Source organism: Lineus longissimus, chromosome 9 (genome assembly GCF_910592395.1).
Source record: "Lineus longissimus chromosome 9, tnLinLong1.2, whole genome shotgun sequence".
Taxonomy (NCBI): domain Eukaryota; kingdom Metazoa; phylum Nemertea; class Pilidiophora; order Heteronemertea; family Lineidae; genus Lineus; species Lineus longissimus.
The window spans coordinates 3,453,802-3,466,494 of record NC_088316.1 but is presented as its reverse complement, the minus strand read 5'-3'; the positions used below and the strand labels follow the sequence as shown (position 1 = coordinate 3,466,494).

Genomic DNA, 12,693 nt, shown 5'->3' with positions numbered 1-12,693 from the left:
ACGAATATTTGCGCCTTTGGGGGATAGATCTCCGCCAAGAACTGAAAGATCGGCGTCACTCCAACGGACCCGAAATAATGCAGTAAGGAATTTAAATCCGCGGTTCAAATCAAACCTCAATCAGCTAACTGAGCTAGCAAATGTCGTTACATTTCCTACCTCGTTTGGTATAATCGGTCTCGTGAGATTAGAGTGGACACACCTACATCATGCACGAGAACCTGACAAAAAACAACTTCTTCACGAGAGCACTCAACTGTCAAGTATAACTTTCCAGTGCAGATTTTCATTAATAATTACAATGTATGTTAAAAATCATATTCCGCTGTAATGACAGTCACACCTAATTAGCGGAGTGACGGATTATGCTCTATAGGCGGGCCTGAATAACGAATAAGTCTGTCGTGCGCTGATAAGACAAGTTATTCCATGCGAAATAAAAACACTTCAAATACCCACACCATCGATTCCCTCGTGTGTTTCTAATCAATATAAAAAAGACAAGAGTTCGTGAAGAATCTTCCATCGCTTGGACTCTCACACTAATCGCGCTATAATCTGACAAGGAAAGTTGCCTCATCGATTCCCAATATGCCCGAGTGGGCTTTCCCGTACTTAAAACTTTCATTGGGTATTTAGTACCGTCAGTCACGTGACTGATATTAGTAGCTCGAACTGGACAGGTTGACCACCATTACCCATTTTTCAATGCTGTGCGCATGTGCATCTACCCGAACTTCCTAAAAAGATGGCGAATAAAACTATTCTAAAAAAACTGACAGTCTTTATGGGGACAACTTGCGCATGAAATATGCCGGTTTTTCATCCAGAAATGAATTCTAGCAGGACCGTGACTTTTCCAAACAGGAAAACTGAAAAATTATTGAACTAGAAGGGGGCGTAACCATGAGCCTGCCTGAAATTCACAAGCCATGTCCTAACCTGCCTCACAACACTTGCAAAAATTCTGATTAATAGAGATTAGCTTTAGTGTGATGAGTCGTACAGCAAGTGGCGACGCATGGTGGCAAGCGTGGATAGTATCCTCCAGGCTCTGTAAATTCCACCCCTAACTCTTCCCTTTAATGTACTATCTATACGGCGGATAAACAAAAAGCGTCGTCCGTAATTTAGATACATCCATGATGACGCGATATACATATCTCGTGACAAAGTTCAGAGCAGTGGCTAATATAATGGAATTACATGTACAGTAACGACATCTGTAAGACTCTGCAAGAATCACAGAATCGGTGATTTGCCATTTCCTTTAAAATGTGCCAAAACATTATTTTTAGATTTTTCATCCACTCATTTTCCCGAGTGGGTTCATTTTCTTTTCTATCGTTTTCTCGTACGAGTGAGGTCAAATAAGAATTTGTTGATCCCATAGATTTGAAGAGTTGCAGAACTGCAGGGAACATTCCGCTTTTGGCGCCAAGAGTTGGAGATTTTTCATGTTTGATGTTCTCATGACACTTTGGCTTTGGCTGAAATTAACGACATTACTGTAGCGTTGTTGAAAACGCAAGCAAAATGTAGTCTGATAGGGTGCACATACTGAGGAGAGGGCAAATGGTTCCCCTAAAATTGTTCCACTGAAAGTTTTATCATACATTTCATTGTTTTATTAACTTGAGCATTTACTTTATTGCACTAAAATGACACAGCAAGCAATCTTATCTTGGCTCTTGAGAAGAACAATTTTCTAAACCAGAAAATATGCATACATATCTTCGTATTTCTTCGTCGTAGTCCCTCTCCACTTAGAAAACATTGTCGATGTGAGCAAGGACGATTCTTGAAATACAGTGTTTGCCTAGCTTTAAAAGTTCCATTTCATGACAGAACGTCCGATATTTGGTATTGATTTGTCTGTGTTCCCGGGCGTATTGACATTCTTTTATTGGCCAGATCATCCATGACGTCATAGCGGACACCATGGAAGGTGATCGGCTTTTTTCGGAAGTCCCCGACATGACGCCAGTACTCACTTTCGGGCGTTTTCGGGATATTTATAATGTTTTCGCGACTGCAAGTATTATTTCGTAGTCTAACATTGTAATAATCTAACGCGTTATCAGTTCGTGAGGCCATGTGATTTACTGTATCACAAAACCTATTGACTCGATGTTGAAAGTTTGCAGATTTGATACGATTCGTGTTGATTTGAGTTAGAATTCTCTTCCGCTTGTCGCTGTCGTCTTCAAGAAGGGCTGCAACAGTTCCAGGCCTGTCTCCAAGCCCGTGGTCTATCTTTCCCTGCAGATTGGGCAAACCTTGAATCGTGTGCGGTCTTGGCCCGTAGGCCCGCTTGGATGTGTCCAGGTACTGTCCCTGGATACGTGAATGCCCGGATACCGGCGTCCCCGGTAGCGACACCAAGCTTGCGTGATGACTCTTATCAAACGTCACATGGGCACCAGGGCTCTGTACCCCGGTCATCCCATCAACAGATTTACTCCTGTATAGACTGGACCCATGCTGGACCGCTGGATTCGGCGGTGGCGCCAATGGCCTTAGAGTAGACCGCGTCTCCGGCCGGGACGTGGTAGGACGTCGTAACATCTGCTTCAATTTGCGTTCCTCCTCTTCGTTCGTCCCACAATTCGTATTAAAATGATTCCCAGTTTTCGCCCGAAGCTGCCTTTCCATTTCGCGATCTCCCTTCAAGCGGGAAAGGAAGAGTTGGGACTGGTGCATCTTGGTTTGGAAGCGTTTGTAAACGATTTTCTGAGCCAAGTACATGCTGTGTTCGACAGTTCTCTTCGAGCGAGTGAGATCAGAGATTGTTCGTTTCAACTCAACGGTCTCTTTCCAGTTGGCGGTGTAGACCATGGAGGAACGTTCCGATTCCTGGGTCATGGCGACTCAGGACGATCTTCGGGGTGGACAGCTGAAACGGTAAAACGTGGGCAGTGTCAAACAAATGGCGTTAAGTACTTCTCCTTAATTTCAAAGGAAATTTACTGAAGGAAATAGATTAGATGAGCTATACGCTGGTGATTGTCTCGAATGCTGATTGAACAACGAGGCTCACCACACAAAATTATAATTTTTCACTGTTAGTTAAAGGAATTGTGATGAGGCTGCTTTTTAGAAGTTGTTAGATACTGTTGATTACGCCGGGCAAAAGCAGCGGTTACGGTAAAGAGAAAATCTGCAGCGTCGCTTTATCAAACGGCGGGCGAGACGCAAAGGGGGTTCCAAACACTCCTAAAATAAAAGCTTTTGGGCCTCTGTTGTCCTTTCTCCGAACAAAAACCTCAAGGGAGTGCATACATGTACATGTATTTGTTTTGACTCGAACAAAAATCTTAAATTTTTTGTAAAAGCTCAAAAACCGTTTTTTAAGGGTGTATGCTGGCGACAAGGACAGGCTGGATCAGTGAAATTTGGTGTCTTACAGGTGCACCTTATAAAGAAGACATATTTAATTGAATTTGACAATAATTGTCCTGTGTTAAATTGGCCTCGTTAGGCTGTTTATATAGTGATTGTACGGTTTGACGTCTTACAAGTATATGGGGCGCGAAACAGCGGGAGTTAACTGACGCACGAAATTAATAACGGGGTTGTGGGTGGGGGGGGGGGGGGGGCTCTCAGTATGGTTGCCAATTGCGATCATAATCATACACTAGCGATTAATTTGGAAGGATGATCAAAAGGCAGGTATGCTGAACCTCTACCAATAAGATTCAGTCTTGTTTTGAAATGCATTCATATTCTGTTATATATGCTTATTGGTTCTTGCAGATAATACTGAAAAAAATATTGATGTGCGTTAACTTGGCCTGTTATTGGCTCTATGAAACTATATTTTAGGCGATTTGTACTGTAAAGAAAAGAGGGCAAGCAAGATGAAGCCTGTGCTGTCGCCGAAGAGAGTCGCTCTCATCTATCACATGCCGTGGGTATACCGCGACCGACCATGCCGGAATCAATGCACCACTCTGACAATCCAAATTATTTGGTTGGAGATATTATATTATCTTGTGTTCCTTTTCACTTTATACACTACATTTCATCGCCAATAGATGATCACAAACACCAATACAGGAATGCAATAAACGGACTGTGTTACTTACCCCTACGCCTGATCTGTGTCCACGAAATACCTGTTCGTCCAACAACTTTAATCAAATGACTGAAACACAAAAAACAACACATCTATAGGCAGGAAGAATCCAATTACGCCGTAATGAGATCGTATTGGGAAATTATAATTCAAAATCTATAACCCATCAATTTTCCGGAACCCGCAGCTCGACAAGACAATGTCGCCACCATAGCAACCCAAAGAAGAAAACAATTCGTTGCGGTCCCGCTCAATATATCTTCGTGGGGCAGATGACAGCACAACAGGTGATATTGAGCTCGACTTCGGTTGAAGGTATCGCGTGGATGTTGTGGCAGGTGAATCCAATGGCGATTTATAGGCTTCACGACATTGAATTATTTATTTATTGATTACAGTCTCGAGACCAGTTCGACCGTGGACATATAATGGCCTATAACTGCTCGATCCATACGTCGCTTTCACCATCAGGCCGCGGTATAGGGGACTAGCGCGTGCAGCAGTTGAAGATACTGCAATTTCGGCCCTGTCACGTTTTTTGTCAGTAGGCCTATGACAAACAATATAACAATAAAAAAATTGCGATATATATATCGTAACTGAGATGCCGCAATCCTCTTCAAACTGGGTTGGTACCTAAATAGGACTTTCTAGTTTAGACTTTCCAGATACAAATGTATATATTTGAAACCACCCGATGGATGGGATCCCCATGGGACGTGGGCACACGGCAGAGCTGACGGTACAGAAGTTTGACACTAAAACGTGTCAAGGTTCAGATATCGCACGGACCAGCCATTGATAATGAACATAATAATTGATTGCTACGATAATGAAAACCTCTGGGGAAACATCGAAAGGTGTAAAAGTGACCATTGACACGGTGCTGATCGCCTTGGGAAATCAGCCCAGGTGTAATGTTTCTGAGTGTTTCTGTTTTTGAGTGTTTCCCCTCATTGTTTGGGAACGCTCAAAAATAGATTGACAAGTTTTTCTGTGTATCCCCCCTATTGAAAAGTCGTGGTCTCTCTAGCTGCCTATTGTTTGGAAACACTGACACATGGGAAACAACCACAGATGTTACACCGGTGTAATGTTTTTGAGTGTTTCTGTTTTTGAGTGTTTCCCCTCATTGTTTGGGAACGCTAAAAGATAGATTGACAAGTTTTTCTGTGTTTCCCCCTATTGAAAAGTCGTGGTCTCTCTAGCTGCCTATTGTTTGGAAACACTGAAACATGGCAAACAACCACAGATGTTACACCGGTACTACATTTTACAAAAAAATGGCACAGGACGCAAAACAAGCATAAAATGGCTGGGAAAGGTTATATGATGTCTTTCGCTTCAGGTGGCACATTCTTGGTCATGGTTTGTCCGCTTCTGCCAAACTAGCCTAAAGTTCTGTACACACTGACAACATTTTCGGTAACATTTTCGGAAACATCTCGGCAACACACCTGGGCAACAAATATTTGGCCCTGTATACACATGACAACATTCGACAACATGTTGGGCAACTTGTTATCGAATGTTTCTGAGAAAATGAGGATTTTGGACGGAAATTCATAAACAATGAAAGATTCCAAGAGAAGAAGATGTATTGTCGGGGGCTCTGCCATAATTTTACGTATCCTGATTGAAAGACGGCAAAGAAGACATTTTGTTCAAATGCGAAATAACCAAAAATCAGAGTGATGCCATTTCGTGAAATGAAGTACAGGGAAAACTGAACCCAATTCTATCCTTCCTTGATGGTAACCAAGCAGGCGTAGACAGAGTTATAACGTGATTAAACACATCCTTTAAAAGAAATGCATGATTGGGTTCATTGATACGCATATAAAATGCTTCGTCAATGGACCCGATCATGCTTAGGACACCATTGAGAGATCTAATCTTTTGATCCAGTTAAATTATCGCCTTCCTTCCATAAAACACACATAAATGTATGCAACATACTGGAAAGTTTTTTTCTCTCAATCATATCAATAGGCCTACCATAACAAAACCCGAAAAAATTCTCCATTTTTCCCTTTATGTTAGCTTTCAATGCAAACACCATTCGTAAATCAAGAATTCATTATGAATTCTTGCTAATATCTCTATTTCATCGCGTTCGAATCTAAATCTATTCTTAGGGTGAAATTAATTACAAAATCTTTCATTACTTCTATACCATTGGCCTTATTCAGTGTAGCAGGAAAGAAGGTGAACGCTTTCAAAGAACAGAACAAAATGAATTTATAAAAGGGACAACTTCGGTATGCTTTTGTTGATTTTTTTATACAAAAACGTGATATCTCCAAACGGGACAACTGAGATATCATAAAACGGCAATAAACAATGCACTATAGACCAGGAAGCGTACATGAAAACCTGCCTGAAATTCACTAGCCATGTCCAAAACTGGCTCGCAACACTACAAGTGGCGGCGCATGGCGGCAAACAGGGGAGTCATCCTCCTGGCCAGATAAATCCACACCCAAGTTGTCCCTTTAAAGGCCTATACTCCGTTTGTTAAAAAAATTAAAAAACTGAACTTGAATTTGAATATTTCTAATTGACGTGTAAGTAGGCCTACATTGCGCACTGGATATGAATGTCAACAATGCCGTTGTTTATATAGACAAATATACAAATAATGGCCAAGTTTTTTGGCGAATGTTTATGCAAAATATACGTTTCTTTTTTACTGAGCCACCAGTAAATAACATGAACGAACGGCGTACCCTTTTAAAGGGTACATTGGGTGATTTCAAAGTCAGTTTTTAGATTTAGTTTTAAAACTAAATGGGACACTAAAACCCTTGATTAAACCAGCATTGAAATGAAGTGGGTTTTAGTTTCATCCTATTTCAAAGTCCGTGTTTGTTGGTTTTAGCTTTATGTCCAGTTTTAGCTTAAAACTAAGGGATGGTTTTAGTGTCAAAAACTAACACCGGGACTAAAACTAAAACTCTCCAAAACACCAGAAATGAAATCAGTTCTGGTGTTAGTTTTGACACTCAGTTTTAGCATTATCCTATTTCAAATTAGGTTTTAGTTTCACACTGAAACCAACTGGAACACCAAGGTCTGATCTTAATCCCAGCTCGGTGTTATATTTGGAAGATTTGTAGTGCATTTTGTATTACCAATAAAACTAACACCTTAGGCATTAACACCGAGTGGATTTCAAGTTGGTGTTGGTGTTAAGAAGGGAAAAAATCATGTTATTCGTACAATTTCAAGAAGTAGTTGCATGTATTTTGAACGCTGATGGGAATGATGATGGACGTGAAAGAAGACGACCAAATTTCGTTCGACGACCAGCAATGGAAGCGGTTACTTGCTAGGGAAACAACAGTAACAATGACAACAACATGCATGTTTGGTTTTTCCAAGGTTTTATCTCTGTCCATCTTGGTGTTAGTTTTACCTGCAGAATAAAACATCTTCTTAGTTTCAGCCCAGGTTTTAGGTGTTTAGATAAAACCAGGTGTTGGTGTTAAACTAAAACCTCGAATTGGTCTTATCCAGACATAGGTTTTTAGGGGTAGAAATTAAGAATAAAACTGACACTAACACCCAACACTAAAACCAAAACCAACTTTGAAATCACCCATTGCCTTACTGCAATACTGGCAATCAACGACCCGATGCGACAGTGGTCGGGTCGCGATTACGACGATCTTTATCCAAGTACTCCAGTCAGAAACAGGGTTTTTTTTCTGCACAGGGCAACGAATATATACCTTCCAAATCGCGGGTTTTGGCAATAGATTCTTAGAAATAAGAGTTTTTGAAAAGCAATTCAACACAAATTTGCACCCAATGGAGGTTTTTCAGGATATCGAAAACCTGTGGGGGTCTTTCGTTCAAAGAGTGTAGGGGACTCTAAAATATTTCAGAATGAGTTTATATACTTACAAATACGAGAACCTGCAGATGTGGCCTGTGTCTGATGTTGAAGATGCTCATCTACGATTGATGTCCGAAACAATGCTAGACGTCCTCTTCTCTTGCAATGCCACGTGAAGTCCGAGCTACTGCGCGCTCGTGAATGTTTCTTTTTCAGGTGGGTCGGTTCGTACAATGCAGGCGTTGGGATTTGATGCCGCGGATTTCCGACTGCTTCACTCGCTTTTAATCATGCCACGGGAAAGTCATGGATAAGTAATAGTCACTTGCGATGGCGAGGCGACGTCCATAGGGCGGTTTGATTTATACAGCCTCGTGAATATCTTTTACCGCTCTAAACGCCAAGCGACGTAATCCAACTGGTTGGTTTCAGTGTGAGGCATCCATTACGATCACTATGATATCGTTATGTTCCGAAATCTTGGCCTCACCCAGAGAACGATCGAGTTGTCTCCATGCCATTGTATACATGACTTGCCTTAGATCAACACACCCAAAGCAAAAGTATTCACTTGACACCGAGCCCAACAAACCTCAGGACACGCACTAGACTAAGTCGATCCGACGCAAATTGTCTTATTACAACTCAGCCAAATCGTAAACCACGGCCACTTCAAGAAGACATATATATATACTATCGAACAATATCACGATCAATGCAAAGTTTTTCTCGAGCCTGACTAATTGCCGCTTTTGGTTGAAGATATTCCTACTGGGACATTGAGAAACATGCCGGACTTCACAACAGGTTATACCAAACACTAAAAAGCTTTCAAATATCAAATATAGAAAGATTTACGGCGATAAAAAGTGACCATTGTGGAGTATCGTGTACCGCTTATCATTGCACTATTGCTTTCTGGCATTGCCTTGAATATAGATGTTCAGCTTGGATAAGCATGACACAAACTTATTATACATCAAGACCGAAAAACATGAAAACCTTCTATCGAACCGCACAAGACATGTCGGCGAGTAAACCTATTGACGAGAAATAAATATAGAGCAGGCCTAATAACTTCCTTTTTGACAGTACGCCAAAGGCATTTCGACAAGGGTGAACCAGCGATTGGATTGAGGAACTGATACCAAAGTGGATTCATTGGTTGTCTATTAACGAAGCACCGCGAGGTTGGGGCGAAATTTTTCGCCAAAGTCGAGGTTTTCGGCGAAATGCCAGCTCAGCCCGAGCGGTGTTTGATGAGACATCCAATACCGTTTCTATTCTAAAAAAATTCAAACTAAACAACGGAATGTTGACTATCTTTATTGCACTTGCACCAACACTGGTGGTTGTGGCTGCCTAACCGTACCGCTGCCGTCAAAACGAGGCTCAGTTGGCGCATAGTTCGTTGCAATCAATGTATTTTAGAATCAACTCCGATACTATTCGCAAACTGATAAATCTTAAGTTACGTATTTGTCACAAGTTATGTACAGGACATGAGTTTATTCTATGTCTCGGAGCCCGGCGATCGTCAAATTCAAATTTATTCGCATTGAGAAGAACCGGTGTAGAAGTTTATAATGTCCTAGGAGAGAATGCCCGGGAAACGAAGGATTCTATTATGCGCTACAATCTCTGAGCTATTGACGGTCAGGTTCTCTATAGAACCATATTGCAGAATACAATAGGGCCGGACACTTTTTCCAGGGGGGCATTTGTTACTGTTACACCGACGATCGTCAAATTCGACTTTATTCGCATTGAGAAGAGCCGGGACATCCAGCCAGACAGCTCAAATTTACAAAGCCACATCTTCCGATTCAGAATTCGCATTGAGAAGAGCCGGGACAGTCCAGCCAGACAGCTCAAATTTACAAAGCCAAATCTTCCGATACAGAATTCCGAAAATTCACAATGGCTGCACAATGGCCGGTCACTCACCACCTGAAAGGTGCCACTGCTAATCAGCTAATTTAGCAGATCATGATAATAAATGAGTCGAACGAAAAAACAAATATTTCAATTATCCATTATATTATCTACCAGGTATATGCATTCAACAATGATATCTAAAATACACTACATGCAATAGTACCGTAGTTGGTAAAAATGCAAAAAGTACATGTTGATTGTTGTATAGTGAGGTTTCAGATTTTTCCTTCGTTTTGCCCAATAACTGTGTCCCCCTTTTCCATACAAGTTCTCTCTATTTACTCGTTTTACATGAAACCGTGCCCCTCCTTTTCCATCTATGTTTCCTTCTGTTTACTCACTTCCTCATCCAAAAATTCAAATAGAATCGACTCGAGCTTCAGTGCAAATTCGATTGATTCATGTTGATGACGTCATTTAGAGGTATAACAATTTGTGACCTGCCATGACGAAACAAGTCTCATGTTGCTCCGAGCTTGACAGGTTGAGATGGACTGGTTGTTCATTTCACTGTTGTCTGCCTTCAGTGACATCTGAGTACATCATTTTCTTCTATTATGTCCTGGTGTCATTTTAGGCTCATCTTCTGTGCGACACGCGACTCATTTTGTCGTGGTGGGTCACATTTTTCCAAAAAACTATTCAAATGTCAAAATCGACTACAAATTTTTTTTGTCGAATCACAGAGTTGTATCAACATGATCTATGAATACGAAGAGAAAATAACACACAGATATCGAAATGAACGATGATTTTTTAACAACTATTTTAGCCAATCCACTCTGCCACTGGCGTGACCTTGTCCCCTGTTGGCAATGTGGACACATTTATCAATATGGAGACAATGTATGGCATCAGAGGGACCACGTCCTGGCTATGTCCCCAAATTTCATTCCCACGTAGATCCTCAATCTAAGGGTTACCCGTATATTGGAACTTGCTACCCCCTTTTCCTTACAAGTCCTCTTCCTTTTACTCCTTTCACATACATAGTATAAAGGGGGGTGCTGCGGCAGGATGTAAGAGCCATGATGTTGGAGTATACATAAACTGTGACCCGCTCTACCAAAACTAGGCGCTTGTCGCATCTGAACTTGACAGGTTGATTCGGACTTGTTGTTCATTTCCCTATTGTAGACCTTTTGTGAAATGTGACCAAATCAGTTTGTAATAGATTTCACAAAAGGTCTACAATAGGGAAATGAACAACAAGTCCGTATCAACCTGTCAAGTTCAGATGCGACAAGCGCCTAGTTTTGGTAGAGCGAGTCACAACTGTGCTATGTCCTTCTGTACATTACCCCTTCATCTTATTCCCTGATACATGTACACATTTTTCTACTTTATCTATACATCAAAGAAACTGCACTTCCTCCTCTGTGCTCCTTAAAGGGGTATGCCGTTCGTAATTACTTGAGGTCCAGTTAAATAGAAATCCACTATTACACAATGCCGTAGTGCAGTTATTATGCATGCAAATTTGTTTAAACTTGGTATTCATAGTACATTTGTATTTGTATATCAGTCTACACAATGACAATGTTGAAATTTATATTTAATACGTATTTCCGCTATTTGACATTTTTAAATTCAGTTACAAATTCAAAATTTTTAACAAACGGCGTACGCCTTTAACTTTACTTGTATGTTAAAGGGGCTCTATAGGCAGTAGTTACATAGGCATGATAAAGTTACACGAAAGTCACCAATAGGGGTCTCTCCCATCTCACAGTGTGTCAAAACTATTCAAGCTAGAACCAGGAAGATATTAAGTGCAAATCAAAGATGACCAAGTGGCCTTGTGTGCATACTAGTCACCTGAAGATTGCCAATTTACCACCCCTGCTCCTGCCTATAGTCCACTTTTAAAGGAGTGCCTTCTAAATATGTGCATTTGATACTATACTCTACGTCAAGAAATAATAATCTTTCATCAATGTTGATGTACATGTAGCCATATGATGGAAAAATCTGTTTGTACTAACTCTTCTAAAGTTACCAACTTGACATTTCTCAGGCATGTCTTGATTCTCCAGCACTGCAGTACGATCTTTAACAGACAGCGTCACGACCTTGTTAATGGAGAGTGATCACCCCCTAGGCTACTCCATAAACAAAGGGCTACACAGCTTTCTCCAAATCTGATTGGACCGTTTCGCTGAATATCAATCATGGCATTGGGAAACGCCCTGCAAACATCGACGTTAGTTCATTTAGGTTTTATATCTGCATGTACTGCATCTACTCACCAATAAGATCCCAAGCCCAACAATATCCGATTAGTACCACTGCCTCGATGGGTAGAGCCTAAACAGCCGAACACAATAGTAGGCCTTTCTTAGCCATAAAAGGGGTGGGATATCTATTCAAGGGATAACAACGTAATCGTCATGAATAGTCATGACTCCCTGCAGCGGAACTTTTCATATTACAATAGCATTCCGCGAAGATGACGTCACTGCAGCTGCTGCCCTCTATTTCCCCATCGCTGAATTACAGGCAATGTCGGACAAACATGCGGTTTCGTAATGGATTCAGGCTTTCTGACTAGGGCAGTTAGATTCAATCTGGCACATGTCCGAGTGTTGGAAATACTACATAATTGTTCTGAATATTTCTCTCTCTAACTCTATGGTATCATTCATGTTAAAAACAATGCAGGGTCAAAGATAATTGACTTTGAAATAAGCTCAAATGCGTAGAAATAAGTGTCGATGTCCGACTGTCACGTGACTAAAACGTCATCAATATCTTATGCAAATGACCTTGTGAGCTATAAATAGTAACTTCGCGGAATGCTATTAAAGACCAATCGGAAGAAACGAAGATAAGATAT

At 41.0% G+C, this 12,693-nt stretch overlaps 1 protein-coding gene across 1 annotated transcript; it reads right to left on the bottom strand.

Moving 5' to 3' along the window:
• Positions 1–284: 284 nt before the first annotated feature.
• LOC135493399 (uncharacterized) lies at positions 285–8,840 on the bottom strand. Its single transcript, XM_064780726.1, has 3 exons — positions 7,988–8,840; positions 4,089–4,147; positions 285–2,896 (listed from the first exon to the last, which is right to left on the bottom strand). The coding sequence occupies exon 3, from the start codon at positions 2,863–2,865 to the stop codon at positions 1,840–1,842; it is 1,026 nt and encodes a 341-aa protein (XP_064636796.1). The 5' UTR covers positions 2,866–2,896; positions 4,089–4,147; positions 7,988–8,840; the 3' UTR covers positions 285–1,839.
• Positions 8,841–12,693: the final 3,853 nt, after the last annotated feature.

Coding starts and splice junctions, on each gene's coding strand:
- LOC135493399 (XM_064780726.1), bottom strand. CDS start 2,865: ATGACCCAGGAATCGGAACGTTCCTCCATGGTCTACACCGCCAACTGG.